The following is a 20,487-nucleotide window of genomic DNA, read 5'->3' on the forward strand; positions in this document are numbered from 1 at the left end:
ATAAGGGGAAACAAAGGAGGAGGCAACAATGCTTGATAAGAAATGCACTCAGGGGCTGGGAAGGTGGCTCAGTGGTAGAGTGCTTGCCTTGCATGCATGAAGCCCTGGGTTCAATTCCTCAGCACCACATAAGCAAAAAGAAAAAAGCCAGAAGTGGCGCTGTGGCTCAAGTAGTAGAGTGCTAGCCTTGAGCTGAAGAACTGAGGGACAGGGCCCAGGCCCAGAGTTCAGGCCCCACAACTGGACTCCCCATCCCCCCCCATAAAAAAAGAAATGCACTCATTACCTTGCTTATGTAATTGTAACCCCTCTATATGGTATTTTCACCATAAAAAACTTATTAATAAAAAAGTTAAAGTCCCAAGACCAACACACACACACACACATACACACATGCATACACGCACACGCACACATTCATGCATGCACACACACATGCACACACACATTAATATGTCCACTCACTCTTAAAATATGGTGACTAGAAAGTGGACTATTACACAATGGCTGAGGTTACATTTCATCAGAGCGGCAGCTGGGCTGGGGTTTCTTAACTTGACCTGTGGGTGGGAAGGTCGGCCTTTGCCTGGCTCTTAGAGGCTCTTAGGGAAGAAGAGGCTCCTAGGCTCCTCTGGGTCTGGAAAACCAGGGTGCACTTTCCCAAAAGAGGGTTGGTGCTGGCCAGAGTCTAGAACAGGGCTGTGAGTGGACAGGCTGTTCACGAACAACGTGTCTGAGGTTTTGCTGGCTGGTGGACAGGGCAGGGTTCCCATTCTTCTCACTCTCCTGTCAAATATGACATGATGCATCTACAGAGAATGATCTCAGTGGCCCATGAACGGGCTGGGTCTACCCCTTGGGGAGCAGGAGGATGCTTCACCCATTCTCTCCCACCTCTCCTCTTCCAGTATCAGGGAGCGGGTGGTCTGTGTGCTGTGTTTGGTGAACAGAAGGCTGCAGAGGCATTGATAGGTTTGTGGAGGGTTTGGATCCCTGGACCCCAAGAGCAACAACAGTGAGCAAAAAAGCCAAAGGAGAATTCAATGTCTTGAGTTCTAGCCCCAGGCCCAGCACACATAAAATTTGTCTTGTATATCTTTGTCTTATGCATGGACAGCTAGATTAGCTCCTCCTCTCTCTCTCTCTCTCTCTCTCTCTCTCTCACACACACACACACACACACACACACACACACACACGCACATATATAATGCAGTCCTGGGGTTTGAACACACAGCTTTATACATGCTTGGCTTGCTCGCTAGGCTGGTGCTCTACTACACCTCCAGACCTACTTTTTGCTGGTTATATGGAAGATAGAATCTAGTGGACTTTTTGCCTGGGTTGGCCTTGAGCCAGGATCCTCTTGAGTCTCTAGGATTTGTAGGCCCGAGCCACCAGTGCACAGCCTTCAGCACATTTAGTCACATGAACAGATAAGCAGCAGCAGCAGTGGCTGGCTGCACTCTTTCTGAGCCTCACGTGCTTGAGGAGGGAATGGAGAGAGACACTCAATTTTCTGAGTAACTGATTTCTTCTCAGACGGATGACCACACCTGTGAGCCAGGTAGGGCTGGAGGGAGGAGGATGCATGTAGCGTGTGATGCCTGCATATGTGATTGGTTAACAGTAGAGGCATAGGGTCCAATTTTATACCCTCATACATTTAACAAATAAACTGTGAATCTTACAGATTTTAGCGATAGGCTATGTTTAATCAAACCTAGGATTTAAGAGGTTCAGAAAGGAGGTGGTCCCTGAGGATAACTATATAGAACCCAGACAGATCTGCCATTTTGAAGGCAGAAGGTAGAGCGGACTTTTGGGTCATTGGTGATTCTGCTCTGACCTGCAAGCTAGTCACAGTGGCAAGGGGTAGGAGGCGGGGCTTGAGGGTCACAGGAGGCAGGGGGCGGAGCTTGAGGGTCACAGGAGGCAGGGGGCGGAGCTTGAGAGTCTTGTCTGGCTGGTGGTAGCCACTTTACTTTCACCTGTGCTCTAGCTCTCAGCAGTCTCAGGAGTTGACGAGAGAGCTCTTGAAGAGTGGGTTATTCTGGAGAGAAACCAAACACAGCCTTGTCAGTGCAGGGGCTTTCAGAGCTGAGTCAGAGACCATCACTTCAGTTCGGGGGTCACTCTGAGGAGGGGCTCCGTGTGGGCTCTCCCCAGGGTTCAGTCCTTAGTTACAAAGCTTATACACAGGTGTGCATGCTCGGGGAACTAGCTGCTGAGGCCTGGTGTGTGTGTGCGTCCCTCGTGGCTGACCCTAGGGCATGGCCCTGCTATGGTTACTTCCAGAGGATGGAGGCATGTGGTCCTCCAAACGGGACCCCCAGTGCCCCCACTTACGTGGTTCTGTCGGGGCTGGAGCTCCTCCCTTCATGAAGTGGGTCAGGATCAAATAGATGACCACCAGGAGAAAAATGAGCACACAGACACAGCACATGCCTATTACCACTGACATCGTGCTGGTGATTCTGGGAGCCAACACGCACTCTAGAGAGGAAGCACATGGCTGGTGTCCAGTCCCACTGTAGGACTGTGGCGACTGCATCCTGTGCGGCCTTGTCACCCACCACGGCCCCCCAGGCCCTGTGGCTCCGAATGGCACTTGCTTGGCATGACCCTTTGTTCCCAGAGGGGAGAGGACAGGCCACAGGCCTCCCAGAGCAAAGCCCGGCGGAGACAGCATGTGGTCACCAGCCACCGGGACAGCCGGTAGTTCCATGCCCAGTAGGCGTAGTGTGTGCCGTGGGAACCCCAGGTGCGGTCTGCTGCCTGTTGCAGGCTCAGATAAGGAAAGTGGAGCGAGAGGGAAAGTCAGTCGGACCGTGCAGGTGATTGGCTGCCCTGAGATGCCGCCATCCAGGTGGCATGGACAGCAAGCCCTCTGTTGCTGGGCTAGCCTGGCCCCGCCCCAGAGTCCCCACCCCTACAGCTCCTTCCAATCTGTGGTTGGAGTTCTTGTCACCATAGTCCACCTGCCCACACTGTCCCCCTGCCCGGCCTCACCTCGGCTGCTCTCCACGTGGATGTCATAGCTGTCCCTCCCGTCCTGTCCCCCTGTCCAGCCTCACCTCGGCTGCTCTCCACGTGGATGTCATAGCTGTCCCTCCCGTCCTGTTCCCCTGTCCAGCCTCACCTCGGCTGCTCTCCACGTAGATGTCGTAGCTGTCCCTCCCGTCCTGTCCCCCTGCCCGGCCTCACCTCGGCTGTCCTCCACATAGATGTCGTAGCTGTCCCTCCCGTCCCGCTGCTGCATGGTGTAGGAGATCCAGCAGTTGTCTGAGTCCCGCTCCTTGCAGGACTTGCCCTTCCTGGTGGCATTCTGCAGCCTCACGTTCACACACGCAGCGCTGCAGTTCTTCTTGTAGGGGCCCTTGGCGAATTTCAGGCACTCCACGCAGGAGCTGCGGAGGACAGGGGTGAGCAGGTGTGAGGGTGCTGGGTGATAAGAGCTTCAGACGGGACGCGTGTGGATGGGTGTGCCAGGGTGTGTGGTGTGCACACCTGGGGTGTGGTCTGGGTGCTGGCCCTCCAGTGGATGGGGGTGTGGGGAGTGCATGCTGGGGAGCTGAAGGGCTCAGAGGGAGGCGGGGCGCAAGGCCCGGCCAGCTGGACCCTGCCTGGGACTGCTGCGAAGCGGGTGCTCCCGGGCGTCCCCAGCATGCCCGGAGCCAGGCGGGCCTGGGCGGTGGGCACACTCACGTGTAGCTGCTGCAGGGTGCTGGGCAGCCCGGGCACTCCACGCACAGGGGCGGCTGGTAGCCAGGGTCACACTTGCACGTGTTGCACTGGCACCTGCCGCGGCCGCTGCATTCCACTCCGCGTGGGTTCAGGCAGCCTGCGGTGGACCTCGAGCACTGGCAGGCTGAGCCCTCGAATCCCGGCTTGCATTGGCACTGGCCGCAGAAGCACTCACCCCTCTCTGGAGACAGCGAGGTCCGGGGATTCACCGGGCAGCCGGGAGGTCCACACCACCCCCCGGGCTGCTCCTTCCCCAGACATGGCCTTCCGCAGAGATGGGAATGTCCAGCCTCCACCCGCCCTTCCCTGCCCTCTGCCCATCCCTCCTCCATCCTCCTCCTGCCCCTCCTCCACCCCCTACCTGCCCTTCCTGGGCTCCACAGCCCCACCAATAAGGACAACTGTGCCTAGCCGTTCCTCAGCTGGTCTGACTAGGACCATCTTCCTTGTGTGACTTTCTCAGATGAAGAAAGTGGCCACGCAGAGACCAGGGCCCCTCTAGGTCCTGCTGCTGATGGACTGAGCAGAATTCCCAGTCATCTGTCATCTGTCTGTCCGTCCCTGAGTTCTGTGCTTGGTCTTGCTGTGCAAATGGACAAGAAAGCCAAGCCGATGGCCCAGGCCGGGCCGCCACTCACTCGGGCCACCGCAGGGCTGGCCTTGGTACCGCTCACAGTTGACACTGTCACACTCACAGTACCGCCCAAAGATCTCCTTGTTGGGTTCGTCGCTGGTGTGGCACATACACTGCCCGCAGACGCAGTCACCCATCCCCGAGCACACGAGGGAGCTGTTGTCCTTCCGGCAGCTTCCCTCCAGCTCCTGGCTGCTCTTGCTCTGTGTCTGACACTCGCAGTTCTTCCCACTGTAGCCAGCATCACACCTGGGGTGAGAGGCGCTGGGCTCAGGGCCTCCCCTGTGGTGGGGACACTTCCTATCCTCAGGCCTTGCCCCTCTGGTGAGAACATTTCCTGTGCTCAGGCCCGCCCCTGTGGTGGGGACACCTCCTGTGCTCAGGCCCGCCCCTGTGGTGGGGACACCTCCTGTGCTCAGGCCCGCCCCTGTGGTGGGGACACCTCCTGTCCTCAGGCCCGCCCCTGTGGTGGGGACACCTCCTGTGCTCAGGCCCGCCCCTGTGGTGGGGACACCTCCTGTGCTCAGGCCCGCCCCTGTGGTGGGGACACCTCCTGTCCTCAGGCCCGCCCCTGTGGTGGGGACACTTCCTGTCCTCAGGCCCGCCCCTGTGGTGGGGACACTTCCTGTGCTCAGGCCCGCCCCTGTGGTGAGGACACTTCCTGTGCTCAGGCCCGCCCCTGTGGTGAGAACACTTCCTATGCTCAGGGCCCTCCCCTGTGGTGGGGACACTTCCTGTCCTCAAGCCCACCCCTGTGGTGAGAACACTTCCTGTCCTCAGGCCCGCCCCTGTGGTGAGAATACTTCCTGTGCTCAGGCCCGCCCCTGTGGTGGGGACACTTCCTGTGCTCAGGGCCCGCCCCTGTGGTAGGGACACTTCCTGTGCTCAGGGCCTGATCACTGGTCCACAGTGGCAGTGTTACCAGCTCTGGATCTGTTTCTCCAGGAACCAGGCCAGGTCATCCCAAGGGCACACGTGTGACCCTGCCCTGTGACCTAGGACCTGGGTGGAGCTGTGCATGCAGCCTGGGCCAGGTGGGCAGCACGAGCTCCTCACCCCATCCCAGGCCTGCTGAGGGTGGGTGGACACGTGATACCGTCTCCCCATCGCGCTAGGTTGGCAGGAGGAAGTGGCACATGCAGGTTAGTAGGACATGGGGGCAGCAGCCGGGCCACTGGCGTTTGGGCTCCGAGCATGTGTCTAGATGTGCTCAGAGAGGACGCTGTGATGGGCTGTCCTGCCCCTGGGAGGAGGAAGCTTCTGGATCATTGACCAGTGGCCATGTGCGCAGAGGAGTCATCCTTATTCCCCGGGGAGGACGCCCCACAGCTGCACACGCAGGACAAGGGCAAGGTAGCACTGCCCGGAGGTGCGGGACAGACATGGAGTAGTCACGTTCTAGAGCTGCTGGGCAGGGCTTGGGCAGGGTAGCAAGGACGGGGAGAGGGGGGTTGGTAGTAAAAGGAGAAGGTGCCCTAGGGCGGGCGGGGTCAGCCTGGAAAATACTCTGGGCTCTGGAGTAGGTGGGGGTCCTAGGGCCCGGGGCCGAGGGGTCCAGTCCAGCCCAGCCCAGGGTCTGCTGTCTGGCTGCAGCTTGGCAGCTTGGTGAGTGTGTGGGCTCAGGGCTGGGGGAGAGCCACACGGCCATGGTGCCCCGGGATGGGCCCTGCAGAGTGTGTGGGCTCAGGGCTGGGGGAGAGCCACAGGGCCATGGCGCCCTGGGATGGGCCCTGCAGAGTGAGCCGTCCAGTCTCTGGAAGATTCTCCTGCCTGCTCTGCCTTGGTTTCTCCGTCTCACAGCTGGTTGGAGCTGTTGGGAACTTATGGGGTCTTCGGGTCTGCTAGTGAGTTATTGTTCACCGTGGGCCCCCGCACCCTGAGGAATAGCATGTGACTGTGTGGATCTGTGTGGACCCAGACCGCAGCAGCCTCTCTGGTGTCTTTGGGGGACTGATGGCAGCAGGGTCCAGAATGAGGATAATCCGCATGTGGCTGGAGCACCGGGCTGCGCATGACAGCCAGCACCCTGCGGGTCAGGACTCTCCCGTAGGGCACACGAGAGAGGCCTCTTCTGAATGTATTTTGAACCAAGGCTTTGTGTGACAGCTCAGGGGTTGGGGGGGCTTCCAAGATCCAGGCTGCTGGATTGTCACCAGTCCTGGGGTTCTCTGGCTCCGTGCTGCTGGCCTGCTAGCCAGGAATCCCAGGGCCACAGAGCGGTAAGTCGTGGGTGAGTGGGTGCACTGTGTGCTTAGGCGTGGGCCTGCTGCCCAGTGTGTGTGTGTGTGTGTGTATGTATGCACACATGTGCGTGCCCGCCTCACCTGCAGATGCCGCACTCCAGCGAGCCCTGGCCCCCGCAGAGCCTGCGGTCCTGCTTCTGGTCCTGACACTGGCACTGGCACTGCGGGAGGACCCGCACGGTCACTGTGTCTGTGAAGCCCAGGGCCCGGATGACAAACGACTGCTGCTGCAGGCAGGCGGTGGCCGTGACCTTCACCTGGAAGGTGATCTGTGGGGAGAGCAGGACACAGTGGGGAGGGGAGGCAGGCCTCGCTCCGCAGGGCCGTGTGGACGGGGGTGCGGGTGCCCCGTACCCTCCATGGGGCTCTGTGGATGGAGGTGTCCGCAGGGCCTCATGGATGGAGGTGGTGTCACCCTGCGCCCTGCAGCCACCCCCGGAGGTGCTGTCTAGAGCCTTGCACACTGGCCCTGTGTGGGGATGTGGGCTCTCTGTGCGGGTGATCGTGGAAGGTGCCTTCCTGAGTCCTGTCCCTGACATTAGAGCCCAGGCGAGTGCCACAGGGAATCTTTGGCCTGGGGGCAGAGGATGTTCAAAGGCAGGAGAGCTGGGCTGGCTGCTGGACGGAGGCTGTGACCTTCTTGCTATTCCCATGCGAGCCTCCATTCCTGTGGCCATCAGTGAGGACAAGTCTGGAAAACCCTGGCAGGCCTTCCAGAGGCTGGGATGGAGTCCCCAGGCTATGGTGGAGGGCAGGACTCCTGGGCCACGGTGGAGGCCAGGGTTCCTGGGTCAGGATGGAGGCCAGGGCTCTTGGGCTGGGGTGGAGGCCAGAGTTCCTGGGTCAGGATGGAGGCCAGGGCTCCCGGGCTGGGGTGGAGGCCCAGCTTACTGGGACATTGATCTGCACGCCATCGCAGTCTCCTCTGGGCTGGCCCATGTGAGACGCCCCGTTACTGCAGAAGGAGTCGTAGGTGACCCTCAGGGTGTCGGGGAGGGGGCTGTGGTCCAGGAAGACGCGGGAGGACAGTTTCTGCAAGCAGAGCGGCCAGGCTTAGGGGTGAGAGCTCTCGGAACACTGCTTACTTCCAAGAGATTTCCAAGGCAGCTGGGGACCCACTGAGGCCAGGCCCTGAGTAGAGCCTGGCTCACTCCCACAGGTACCAGGACCCCGATTCTGGGAGCAGCACAGCTCTGGGGGCAGCAGCAGGGTGGGCCAGGAGCCTGGGAGGAAGAAGAGGAGGGGGAGGAGGAGGAGTAGGGGGGAAAGAGGAGGAGGAGGGGGAGGAGGAGGGACCCTGCAGGGCTCGTGCAGGACAGTGTAGGGAGGCTGGCAAAAGGGGTGCCTCACCCCATGGGCATCTTTGCAGGGATTCCGGGGCCTCCCCCATAGGGAAAACATCTGCCCTCCTTCTCCAGGGTGACCGGGGGCAGAGCCCGAGGGAGGAGTGGGGGGGGGACTGGGTGGCACCCCCACACCATCGATGAGAGGACACAGATCTGTTTTGTGTGATGTGGCCACCAGGCTGAGGGGGCCAATGAGACAGGGCTCCCCCCTCCCCGTCCTTCTGCTGGCCAGCAGGGGGGCAGGGGTGCTGGCTTCTGGGGCCCAGCCCAGCCCCCCCGCACCGCGCCCTGCCAGCGACTCACATTATAGGCGTTTTTGATGAGCTGCCCCACGTTGCTGAAGTTGTCAGACAGCTCCCCGACAGCTGACTTGGGGATGATCTCGGTGAGTTTCTGTCGGTGAGAGGGACAGGTGGGTGCAGCTAGCACCGGGCCCCCCCTGGGTGGGGGCTTGTGATGTCCAGGGGCCTCTGGTGCCTATGAGGCGGCTCGGCCACCCTCAGTGAGACCACCCACCACTGCAGAGCATGTGGTCACTGGCGGGCTGAAAAGCGTTCACCAGCCGGCTCTCAGGAAGGAAGCAGCCCCGGGGTCTTGGTGTGAATGCTCCCAGAGGGTCACTGCTGAGTTGGCCATGTCCCTGTGTGTCACCACATCCGCATGGCAGGCAGAAATATCCCCGGGTTATTACTATTACCAGTAAGCTGTGGGAGAACTGCACCAAGTGGTGAGCCCAAAGTGTGTCCATGCCTAATTTTAACCATGACTGTGACTTGACTCCTGACCATCTGCCTTGGCAGGGCAGTCTGATGCCCCTTGGCCACACCCCCATCCACCTCTGGAGGCGGGCCAGCTGATGACAGACAGGCCAGCCCTCCACACAAATGTGTGCCTCATCCTAGGGCCTTGTTTCTTGAAGAGAGAGCATTCCTCTCCCCTTCCTGGGACACACAACTGAGGGCTAGGACACTTCTTGCCTGGTGTCCTCCCGTGACTGCCCGAGGGTGCTCCACAGCCTCTCCACCAACCTCCTGCAGGGCTCCGCTGCCCACTCCACCTGACCCAGTGTGGGAGCGGCCCTGGCTCAGGGAAGCTGGGCTCTTCCTTGTCCTGCCTGTAGAACCTGCTCAGCACTCAGCCAGAAGCGGAGGGGGAGTGATGCGTGTGGGACTGGTGCGAGATGCCCACCGTTCCAGAGTGCAGAGCTTGACAAAGCTCACCTGGGGAACAGCCAAATGGCCAGTGTGTGGCTGAAGAGCCAGACGCCCCAAAGACCACTTCCTTCCCCTTTTATCCTATGTCCCTGCTTGGGAATTTTCAGAGTGCCCCGATTCTGTTTGTTGGTGGGTTGGTACTGGGGTTGGATCTCCGGGTACTGCACTTGCTAGGCAGGTGCTTTTCCACTTGAACCACATCTTCAACTGTTCTTCTGTCAGTTGTGGGGCTTGAACTCTGTGCCTGGGTGCTGTCCCTCAGCTCTTCAGCTCAAGCCTACCATTCTACTGCTTGAGCCCCAGTGCCACTTCCAGTTTTCTGAGTGGTTTATTGGAGATTAGAGTCTCACCGAGTTTCCTGCCTGGGCTGGCTTTGAACCATGATATTCAGATCTCAGTCTCCTGAGTGGCTAGGATGACAGGCGTGAGCCACCAGCACCTGGCTCAAACTCTTTTTGTTTCAGGTTTTTTAATTTTTTCTCCCAGGACTGTGGTAACGCCCGCGCGCTGGGAAGCAGAATCAGGAGGTACATGCTGTGCGGTCTTGGGTTTTGCTGTCTTGTGGCTAGGCTGCCCTCAGGACTCCACTGCTCCAGACCCTGACACTCACCTCATAGCTTTTCACTGCCCGCGCGGTCACCATAAAGATGGTTTGGATACCGCTTTCTGCCAGTTTGTGTGCTAGTTGGCCCACCGATGGGTAGTCCTGGAGGGAGGAGACACCTGTCAGATGGCATCTGAAGCTGGGGACAAGCCTTCCAGGCTGCCTAGTGGATGCGGGTGCCAAGGGGCAGCAGCTAAAGCAGGCCCACCCCTGCGTTCTGGGGATGCCTTCTCTGAATAACCCACGTGTGAATGGAATCATTCACGTGGGAAAGCAAGTGGATGGAAGTTCAGTGGGGACAACCTTTGAAATGGTTGTTACGTGCTTGACAAAGAAGCCAAGAGGGGAGCGGGTGGGGGCTCCCCAACAGCGTCCGTGCTGTGAGTGCTGGGCAGACACCCCAGATTTCTAACAGGGCAATGTCAGACATCATGTCTCGCCAAGTGGGCGTGTGTTTATGTAACCGAGGGATGCTGACTCGTTGTGTGTCCCTTTCCTGACCAAGTTCGAGACCTCCTAGATTCTGAACACCAGCACCCCAGAGTGTGTGGGCTCCAGAAGGGGCAGCTGAGTCGTCCTTGGTTGCACCCGGAGTTTTTGTGACTGCTGAGAACGGCCATGCTGCAGGGGGTAGGACCCCGGACCTCTCTGATGCAGGCTTCTGCGGGAGGACAGGGACTCGGGGTCCCAGGCCACCTGACTCCAGTGGAGCTGCAGGCCCCTCCTTCCTGCCGCTACCTCCCCACTGCCATGCTATTCCTGTCCCCCATCCCTACGGCTGCTCTGGGCGCTGGAGGCAGGGCAGGGAGAGGAAGGGGACGGCAAGAAGGAGTCACAAGAGAAGGAGTCACAAGAGAAATGCCGGGAGGAGATGGGAAGGAGGGGAAGAGGAGGGAGGGGAGAAAAAAATGATGGGGAGGGGAAGGAAGGGGAGGAGAGCGAGGGGAGGGGGATGCCATGGCCTCTAGGAGATATCCAGGGCTATGAGGGATGGAGGCTGGGCCCGTGAGTCTCCTCTGTGGAGGTGAGGAGGCCCAGCCGCCCCCTGCCCTCCCCCCGAGGCAGAGGGTGGCAGTTTGTGCACCCCGTGTTATGGGGCAGGGTAGGAGGGCAGCCCCTGCCGGCCCCACCCCGGGGGCGTGAGCTGCGTCTGCACCACCTCTCTTTATACCTAGCCTCAGCCATCCACCACTCTCTTCTGGCTCAAGGCTGGTTCCCCATGGGCCTAACCTGCAACCTAGGGCTTCTAGAAGTTTCTACATGAATTTGCAGCTGACTTGGAAGGAGGCCCTGGGGCTGCCTGTGTGGATGAGCCCGCCTCGTCTCTCCTCGCTCTGCCCCTGGCTCACAGGCAGGGCTGTCTAATGTCTGGGGGACACTTGCCCCTGCTCCCCTGTGGGTCCCCGCCCTGCACCCAGCCAGGGTGGGTGCGGTGCTCACAGAGCCGCGGCCGCTCTTGTGCATGTCATCCTTCAGGTGGCAGCGGCCATCGCTGGGGGTCAGGAGGGTGCCCGGCTTCTCATCGCTGCCATAGCGCAGGCTGCGGTCAGTAGCTAATACCAGGATTCGAGTAACGTTGCGCCAGCCAACTTCCTCCTGAGATGAAGACGCCCAGTGGGAGGGAGGGGGGTTACTTGCCTCAGTTTCCCCTCTGGGTGTTCCCAGAGCTCTGTGGGGAAACTTGCAGGCCCATCTGCCCGCTCTTTATGGAGTTCCTTACCAGCCCAGTGTCAGCACCAGCAGCCCACAGCACCCCGTGGGGGGCAGCGTGGGGCGGCCGGACACCCGAGCACACCAGCGACTCACCGGGCAGGCGGCCACTTGCATCATGGCGTTCAGCCCGCCTTCCAGGGTGTCCAGCTCCCCGGAAATCAGCAGCTTCCCAGCCTCCATCAGAAACCGGTTGGCGTCGTCCGTCAGCTTCAATGCGTGCCGGAAGGTCTCCTTCACAATGTAGCCGAATCCTGGGGACACATTTGAGTCTGGCTGGGGAGGCCGGGTGGCAGGCGGGGCTCTAGATAGGGAGCCGAGCCTGGGGCACAAGGGCAGCCTCAGTTTCCCTATCTTGCAGCACAGTTGAGGAGAAAGCCAGATGGCACGTGTGGAAACTTGTCCGGGGCACATGTGTTGTATGGCACGTGTATGCACACGGGAGTGTGCACAGTGGTGGATGTCTGTGAGTGTGTGAAGGGGCATGTGTTGTGTGCTTCTGTACATATGTGAGTGTAGGCAGGTGTGGACACGCCAGGTCTCCACATCCCTGGGCATGTGTGGGCATGCTCACCAGCGTGTGAGCCTCTTCCACGTGCAGGAGGGGCACACACGTCGTTGTGGGGGACGGTGCTGCGTGGGTGTGCCTTGGCCCTTGCACGTGTTCTTTGAGCTTTGCGTCCTCTGCATGCACTGGTGCTCATAAAGCACAGGGACTCCTGAGCCCTGGGTTTGCTGTGATTGCTGCCTTACGGCTTCCCTTGCTGTGTACTTGACATACTCTTGTGCTCTTTAATTTTGAAGAATGAGCTCTGAAAGATTTGTGTCTTTAAAACAGAAGCAAAGACAGCCGGGCACCGGTGGCCCAGGCCTTCCAGCCCAGCTACTCAGGAGGCTGAGATCTGAGGATCCCAGTTCAAAGTCATCCTGTGCTGGAAACTCCGTGAGACGCTTATCGCCAACTAACCACCAGAAAACTGGAAGTGGAGCTGTGGCTCAAGTGGTAGAGCACTAGCCTTGAGCAAAAGGGCTCAGGGACAGTGCCCAGGCCCCTGAGTTCAAGCCCCAGGACTGACAAAAAAAAGAGAAAAGAACAAACATAACAATACACACACACACAAAATCACAGATAAATAAAAGAAGCAAGAGGAGGAAGAGGAAAAGGCGGTGGGAGACTGGATGATGACTGAAGTCTTGGGGGCCCGAGAGTAGACATGATGGTTGGTAGAGCTGCAGCTCTGTCTGTAGCCATGCAGATGCCCAGGTGAGCCAGGTGAGCCACCCCCTCTGCAGCTCCCTGCCTGCCGGCCGCAGCCACTGTGGGACTTACCGATGCGGGCAGACCTGGTGGTCCGGTTGAGGGCTTGGAGCAGGTGGCGACCCAGCCTCTGGATGTCGGCGGGGTTGCTGTGCCTGGGGTCCGACAGGGCCATCAGGAGGTACAGGTCGATGGGGGCGTCCTGGGCCCTCTGGAAGACCACATTGACTGCAGCTACCTTTCCTGTGGGTGGGGAGGAAGGCCGGTGAGCAGCTATGCGGGCATGCGGGCCACCATGGGGTGCCCGTCCTGGGGCTTGCCCAGATGGCCCGGTCAGGCAGGCTCCAGTTCCCTTCACTTCCTCCTTCACCACAGACTGTCAGGGGGCTATGGGTCAGACAGGGGGTGGACTTGAATGCAGACACAAGTCACTTGGTGCCCAGCACAGCGGTGGAGGGGAGGTCCACTATGCTGGACCTCACCAGTGGGCATGGCATGGGGGGGTGCTTCGGGGGTCCCTGGGTCATGAGGATGGGGGCCCTCAAGAAGGTGACCCATGGCACCTGGTGGGGAGGTCAGCCTTTACTCTTGAGGTTCCCTGGTGGGGCGCAGTCTGGTCTGGCCAGCCCTCAGCCACACAGGGTGCCTGGCTCACCCCAGGCAAGGCCACGCCTACCTGGCCGCAGGTAAAGGGCCAGCTGCTGTGGGGACAGCTGTGTGCCTCCCCCCTGCGGGTCTCCCTGGGGCACGGCGAAGCTCTTGGGGTCCAGGATGTCCTTGGCTTCACAGCCCTTATTCTGCAGCTGCTCCCGGGTGTCACAGCGGGCAGAGTCGGGCTCCCTTGGGTCCGTGAAGTCCTGGGGGAGTGGGCTGGGCTCAGGAGGCTACAGGACCCAGCTGCAGGACCAGGGGCTCAGACTTGGGGATCGAAATCCCTGGCCATGGGGACAGAGGCGGGGGAAGACCCCAGCCTCCCAGACAGCTTCCCGAGGGGCCCAGGTCAGACCGGAGTCGGACCACAGGCCCTTCTCCCTCCCTCAGCCACTGTGCCCGACAGCTGGAGGGACTGCAGCCCACGGGCTGATCCTCGAGGGGCAGCCCGGCAATCCTAGTGAAGTAGTGACTACTGTGCTTCCATGGGGGGTGGGGGGGAGAAAAAGAGAGAGAAGGAAAGAGAGGAGGAAGGGAGGAGGAGAGGGGGGAGAGAGATCAAATGGGGGAGAAAGACAAGAGGGTGGCTTCCTTACACAGGAGTTACGGGAAGGACCCTGCCTGTTTGCAATGATCCCAGTGTCATCCAGGGAGGCTGAGTCATGGAAGGAGGCCATGTTAGTGGGTGCGGTTTCGTGGGAACAGAATGCACAAACATTAGTTCCCAGCGATAGTGCAGATGGGAGGTGGGGCAAGGATCTCAGCTGGGGTCCTGGTGGACATCACCAGCACTGGTGTGCCCTTGGGCACAGAGAGGGTAGTCACTGGCAGAGCAATGCTGGGATCAATCCGGATAACCAGCCCAGCTGAGGGTTCTCCACACACGGATGTTGCTGGCCTTCTAGAAGGCAGAGAGCTGAGGACTGTCCCTGACTCAAGGTGACTAAAGATCCCAGACATCCGCTTGACCAGTGCAGGCCTGGGTGGTAAAACCACCAAGAAAGTACATGCTACCACAGGCCTGGCGGGAAGAAGCTGCAAAATGTGCATAAGATCTATAGATTCGATCATCATAAGACATTATGATGGGTTTTCTGAGTATAAAGATGTATTTGTCAATATGAATACGCACATACTGATCAAAACACATGCTTGGTTTTGCGAGTTCCAAAGACCCTCAAAGAGGCAAAGGGCAAAGGCTTCCTGTTCCAGCTGCCTCTGGAGCCTGAGGTGAAGCCCTGATGTGAGTTTCCAAAGACACCTACAGAGTCAGGCCCTGGCGGCCCCAGGAGAGGGTGTGGTCTCATTTTGCAAGGAGAACTGTCTCCACCTCTAGATGTCTGGGTGCCACTGGATGCTCCTCTGCCTCCTTCTAGAAGCTTCTCTCCTGACCTGCTTGTGCCTCTGGGCCTGCAGCTGGCTTAGGGACAGCCTGTTTGTCTCTCTCTCTTGGACGTCCTGGGGGCTCTGGGCTGTCCCTTGAGGAAATGGCTCTGGGGTCCCTCGCTGGTCCAGCCTAGCAGGTGAGAAGGCAGGGGGACAGGGCAGAGCCGCTCAGCCTCCAGGAACCTCAGGGACCACTGGGCTCTTACCATCTTCTGGCACCAGGCACAGTCAGGCCCCGACTGGATGCAGTCCTCGCAGGTTCTGACCTTGGACCTGGTGCATTCCTGGCATAGGACTGGGAGACAGGCGGGTGGGTGAGTGGGCCCTTAGCCCCCACCCTTGACTGCCCTTTAGGGTGAGTGGAGGAGGTGAAGGGGCCTGGGGGGGCTTTGAGCCAGCTGACGTGGGGGTAACGAGGGAGAATCCTGGAGGAGGCCAGAACTCCCTCCTCTGCTGGGTGGGAGATTGAGGTCGTGTGTGAGCCTGGGCCTCCCTCAGGCTGTAGGGCTTTGGGTCGAGGGGGTCAGGAGGCAGCCCTTCTGTCTGTGGAGAGCTGTGGACTCACCGGGCCTGAGGGGGAGCAGCCCCACCAGGGTCAGCAGCAGGAGGCAGGGACGCAGCATGCACCAGGAGGAGGCGCTCCCAGGAAGGAGGGGCATGGCGACTCGGGTGACCGCTTGGAGACTCTCCAGCTGGCCTAGAGATGCAGAGCCAGAGATCCCATCCCCATGGCTGTGGGGTATAAGAACCGTGTACGGGCAACACACAAGGCCCCAGACTCAGAGGAGGGAAGCCCGGGAGGTTGGCTGCACACCTGTTCAGGTATAGAAGACAGGAAACACTACAAGGACACACAGATACACACACGTGCACACACACTACACATGTATCACACACACATATATGCCATATACATGCCATGTGCATACACAACTTAGACACCATGCACAACATGTTCCCTATAGCACACACAATACACATTTCATACAAACTACACACAAAGCACACATCCACACCTACCACACATCCGCACACGCAGCCTGCATGAGCACAGCACCCGGTATACATACACACTTGGCCTAGGGCAGGGCTCTGAGCTTTGTGAAGTTATGACCTCAAAGCCGCACTCGAGCAGTCTGCCCTGACCAGGGCTCCCAGCAGGCAGCTGGCCTAGAATAGGAGGGAGTCAGGCCTTGAACTCCTGCAGGAGAGGGGCTGTGCTGAGAGTCTGGCCAGGAGCTGTGCAGATTAGCTGTCTGCTTTTCTATGCCCACTTCCAGCGTGTCCTTACAAGCTTGAGTGTCAGTGTGTGTGAGTGTGGGGTCACTCACAACCCTTGCACCCCTGGGGGGCAGTGCAGCTGGGTGGACCAGGCCTGCAGACAGTGTTCTGCTCTCTGTGTCTGTGGACAGGACTCCCACCCACACTCCCAAAGCCCTGGTGACCACCAGCAGGAGAACTTGAACCTCACAGGAGGAGACTGAGCCCCTGAGTAGCATTCCCATTGCCCAGAGGGACAAGTGCAAATCTGGGTGACAGCAAGACAGACCTACAATACAGCAAGATAGATCTACAGTACTGCAAGACAGACCTACAATACAGCAAGATAGATCTACAGTTCTGCAAGACCTACAATAAGCAAGGTCTACAGTACAGCAAGACAGATCTACAGCAAGATAGCTCTACAGTATATCCTACAAGACCGAACCTAGACCACAGGAAGTCTGGTGGTGGGGACATGGCCTCCTCTCACCATCCAGGTTACACCCTGCTTGCTTAAGTGTTGTGACTGCCACCAAAACTAGCTGGGCCGCGGGGAGGCTCAGGGTGAGGGGCTATGGGAGTTTAGTTTCCCACATCAATGCTTCAGGTGCAAAATTCCAAGAGAGGCTCTTTGAGAAGGGCGGGGCCCCCCCCCACCTCCCAGAACTCTGCAGCTCAGGCAGCTCCATGTCAGCGAAGCACTGGCGCATCTAGCGCAACCTTAGGAACGAATGTCAAGAGTCACCTGTCCCGAGTCGTGGCCCAGGCTGTGTTCTCTGATGAGCCCACTGGGGCCTGGCACCTTCCACCATCCTGGCCTCTAGAACACACCAACAACAACCCTGTGATACCACCAGCAAAGCTGTGGGACAAAGCTGGTGATCGAAGGGTGTGGAGGCCTTAAGAAATCAGACATGTTCCGGTGAACACAGGGAAAGAGGAAACCAGGAGGAAAGAGCCACTTAAGCAAGACGGCAGCCGGAGGTGAGAGGCGGGTGAGAAGAAAACCCTCAGAATGGGTCAGGCTTCCTGTTGTGAGGGAAGATTTGCAAAGCTACAAAACCATATGTCCAGGCCCTTAAGAAGCCCAGGCTCTGGGGGTCTATCAGAATGCCACCTCAGAGCCTGGCCTGGCCTGGGGGGGAACAAAGCCCAGCCCTGTGCTGCTAGACAAGCGGCCCTCATGGACGAACACATCGAGCCAAGTAGAGGCACCCTGGGAAGGAGGATGGCGATAGAGGAAGGGAAGTCCCCCCTCCAAGTCTACATCTACAATGACCACATAATAGGCCTCAAGCTTTCACAAGTCTAAGCCTCCAGTTGAAATGTGGTCAGTCTCCTGTGTCCATTTAGAAAAGAGTCTGAGAGAGCTGGACTCTCGGTGGCTTCTCAGGAAAGGGTCATTAGAAACAAAGGGGCAGGGACAGCCCAGGAAAACTCAACCTATGTATTTTCTGAACCTACAGCCCTGCCAAGTAAATGTGTGTGTGTGTGTGTGTGTGTGTGTGTGTGTGTGTGCGTGTGTGTGTGTGTGTGTGTGTGTGTGCGTGCGCACACATGCTGGTCCTGGAGCTTGAACTCAAGGTCTGGCTGCTATCCCTGAGTTTTTTCTTTTTCTTTTTTCTTTTTGCTTGGGATTATACCTTGAGCCACAGCTCCACTTCTAGTCTTTTGGTGGTTAATTAAAGATAGAGTCTCATGGTTTTTCCTGGCCAAACTGCTTTGAACCCTGATCCTTAGATCTCAGCCTCCTGAGTAGCTAGAGTGACAGGTGTGAGCTAGCAGTGCCTGGCCTGCCAAGTACGGTTTTCCATTAATTTGCTGTTGATGGAGTCCAACAGTGGGAGTATTAGAGCCATGGTTTTTGATGAAAGGAACAGAACGAGACCTTCCCACATTAGTTAGCAGTTTGAAAACAGGCCAATAAATACCTCTGAACTTAAAGCAGAACTCAAACTATTTTTATGGAGATTTTAGGAGAAAGCCTGTCCACCATCTAACACCACGTGAACGCTTCATGTTCACCATTAACACCATGTGAACACTTCATGTCCACTATTAACACCATGTGAACGCTTCACGTCCACCATTAACACCATGTGAACCCTTCATATCCATGTGAATGCTTCATGTCCACCATTAACACCATGTGAACGCTTCACGTCCACCATTAACACCATGTGAACCCTTTATATCCATGTGAATGCTTCATGTCCACCATTAACACCATGTGAACGCTTCATGTCCACCATTAACACCATGAACGCTTCATGTCCACCATTAACACCATGTGAACGCTTCACGTCCACCATTAACACCATGTGAACCCTTTATATCCATGTGAATGCTTCATGTCCACCATTAACACCATGTGAACGCTTCATGTCCACCATTAACACCATGTGAACCCTTCATATCCATGTGAATGCTTCATGTCCACCATTAACACCATGAACGCTTCATGTCCACCATTAACACCATGAACGCTTCATGTCCACCATTAACACCATGAACGCTTCATGTCCACCATTAACACCATGAATGCTTCATGTCTCGCCGTAGACCTGCGGCTGAGGTCCCCACTGCTTTCGGGGTAGGCAGGAAAGCCAGTGAATATGTTTGAAAATGAAATAGTAAAAGAAGCAGGAGGTTATGTACCTCACAGTGTACACCTGAGGGCAAAGACATCAACCAGCTAGACTAAAAAAAGACACAATTTGTGCCTAACAGATTGTAGGGGGAAATGACCATCTTTGCAGTGCAAAAGGTGAGAGGTCATCTTCATTTCCAAAGACATCTTAGAAACTGATGAGGGTTAGCTATTCCTAGCAAAGTCTGTCGAGCTACATGCTTGGTCTCAACCTTCCCCTGTTTGCCAGAGCCTTTAGGGACAGCTCTGGGAACCGGTCACAGTGGGAGCCTGCGGCCAGTCAGGCCAGAGCCACACACTAATGGTGTGTGACACAGTGAAGACAGAGTTCACCCAGTGCTCCATCTGTGAAATCCTGGGAATAATGACGGCATCACCTGGAAAGACACCCTAGCCATGGCACACACACACATTGTATTCATATCTTGCAGACACACGTACACAAAGAGCTATGTGCACAAGTGGGAGCGCATGCGTGCGCGCGCACACACACACACACACAGAGTCACATCTACACAAGTCTGGAAAGAACACTTCCAGGGCTAAGAAAAGAGGTATAGAGAGAGGAGGGGAGTAGCCGGGGCAGGAAGAGGTAGGCAGAGTTGGCCCTGGGGCAGGAAGAGGCCCCATTGCTCTGGCACTGGCCTCTGGAGCTCTCCCACATAGCCCCTACCACACCCTGCAGCCCCTAGCCTAGGAGGCTTCCAGATTCTGCCTTCTGGCTCGGCTAAGTCTAGAGGTCCCCATGTTCTCGGAGGCCGGTAGACTCTGGGCCAGGAGCTGGCAGCCTGAGCATGTGTGGCTGCTCTCTGCCTGCCTGACCCCACCCGCAGCTGCATGCAGGACCTCCCAGGATCTGCCAGTAGGTGGGAGGAGGACCTGAGACATGGAGATATGGGACAAGGAGAGGCCACCAGGCCCACTCCAGGCCTAGGTCACGTGAAGCTGCTCCCTGAGGACAGCTGTTCTTTGGGAAGAGCTGTTCTTTGTACCAACATGTCCCCCATGAAAGCCACTGCAGACATAAGGAATCTGTTCTCACCCCGCCAGGTCCCCCGGAGACCGCAGCTCTGTGTCAGCTGGGCTGATGCTGTTTTGCCTGCTGGTCACCTCTGGAGGACACGGCCACGCCTGATGCTTCCTCTTTTAAGTCTGTCCCTCGGAGGAAGTCGAGGGACATGTGATCCCACAGCTTGTCTCCTCTCTGCTCCCCAGGTGGGATCCACAGCTCAGCCACCATGATGGGCTGGAGTCTGCTTGGGACCAGTATGAAATGAGAGGCCACTGTGGGGACCGCAGTCTGGTGGCACCAAAGGACCGCACGATGTGTCAAGGATGAGTGGGGGCTGACTCCGGAGGCTTCCTGCCTGGAGAGGGGCTCAGCCTGTGGGTCAGCAGAGGATGACAATGCATCCCTGAAGAAAACCACTCCAGGGGGCGAGCATGTTGGCAGCAGGAAACAGCCCAACTGGCTGCCAGCGGGAGGGAGGACAGCCAAGGGTGGATCCCCAGGGGCCAGAGCAGAGTCAAAGGCTTAAGAGGGGAGAAGGGATGAGGGTGTAAACCGAGGACCATGCATGTGACAGTTCCATCTGCACAGGAGTTCCAGGGTGGGGACATGGGGACGGAGAGAAGGAGGCAGAGTGACAGATGAGAGCTGAGACAGCACCAGGAAGCCAGCGTGTGCCTCTTGGACCAGTAGATAAGGTCCTGTGCCTAGGCAAAGAAGGGAGGGGCATAGAGAAGAAGGAGGAGGAAAAGGAGGAGAAGAAGAGGAGGAA

General features: G+C 57.9%; 1 protein-coding gene across 1 annotated transcript; it reads right to left on the bottom strand.

Annotated features, from left to right (window-relative positions):
• Positions 1–1,725: 1,725 nt before the first annotated feature.
• On the bottom strand, positions 1,726–19,796 carry LOC122114242 (integrin beta-2-like). The gene is made up of 16 exons (XM_042687275.1): positions 19,749–19,796; positions 15,359–15,490; positions 15,000–15,088; positions 13,433–13,613; positions 12,829–12,999; positions 11,595–11,752; positions 11,229–11,384; positions 9,795–9,890; positions 8,274–8,363; positions 7,516–7,656; positions 6,706–6,893; positions 4,386–4,630; positions 3,709–3,928; positions 3,208–3,410; positions 2,350–2,496; positions 1,726–2,053 (listed from the first exon to the last, which is right to left on the bottom strand). The coding sequence occupies exons 2-16, from the start codon at positions 15,450–15,452 to the stop codon at positions 2,049–2,051; spliced, it is 2,184 nt and encodes a 727-aa protein (XP_042543209.1). The 5' UTR covers positions 15,453–15,490; positions 19,749–19,796; the 3' UTR covers positions 1,726–2,048.
• Positions 19,797–20,487: the final 691 nt, after the last annotated feature.

The sequence above is a fragment of the Dipodomys spectabilis genome, unplaced genomic scaffold, assembly GCF_019054845.1.
Source record: "Dipodomys spectabilis isolate Male_0828 unplaced genomic scaffold, ASM1905484v1 ptg000107l, whole genome shotgun sequence".
In the NCBI taxonomy this organism is placed as follows: Eukaryota; Metazoa; Chordata; class Mammalia; order Rodentia; family Heteromyidae; genus Dipodomys; species Dipodomys spectabilis.

Excerpts from the sequence above, each read along its gene's own strand:
- LOC122114242 (XM_042687275.1), bottom strand. The coding sequence starts at position 15,452 with ATGCCCCTCCTTCCTGGGAGCGCCTCCTCCTGGTGCATGCTGCGTCCC. Across the intron at positions 13,614-14,999 it reads GTGCCTGGTGCCAGAAGATG|GACTTCACGGACCCAAGGGA; the intron begins GTAAGAGCCCAG and ends CCACTCCCCCAG. Across the intron at positions 3,929-4,385 it reads CCAGCCCTGCGGTGGCCCGA|AGAGGGGTGAGTGCTTCTGC; the intron begins GTGAGTGGCGGC and ends CGCTGTCTCCAG.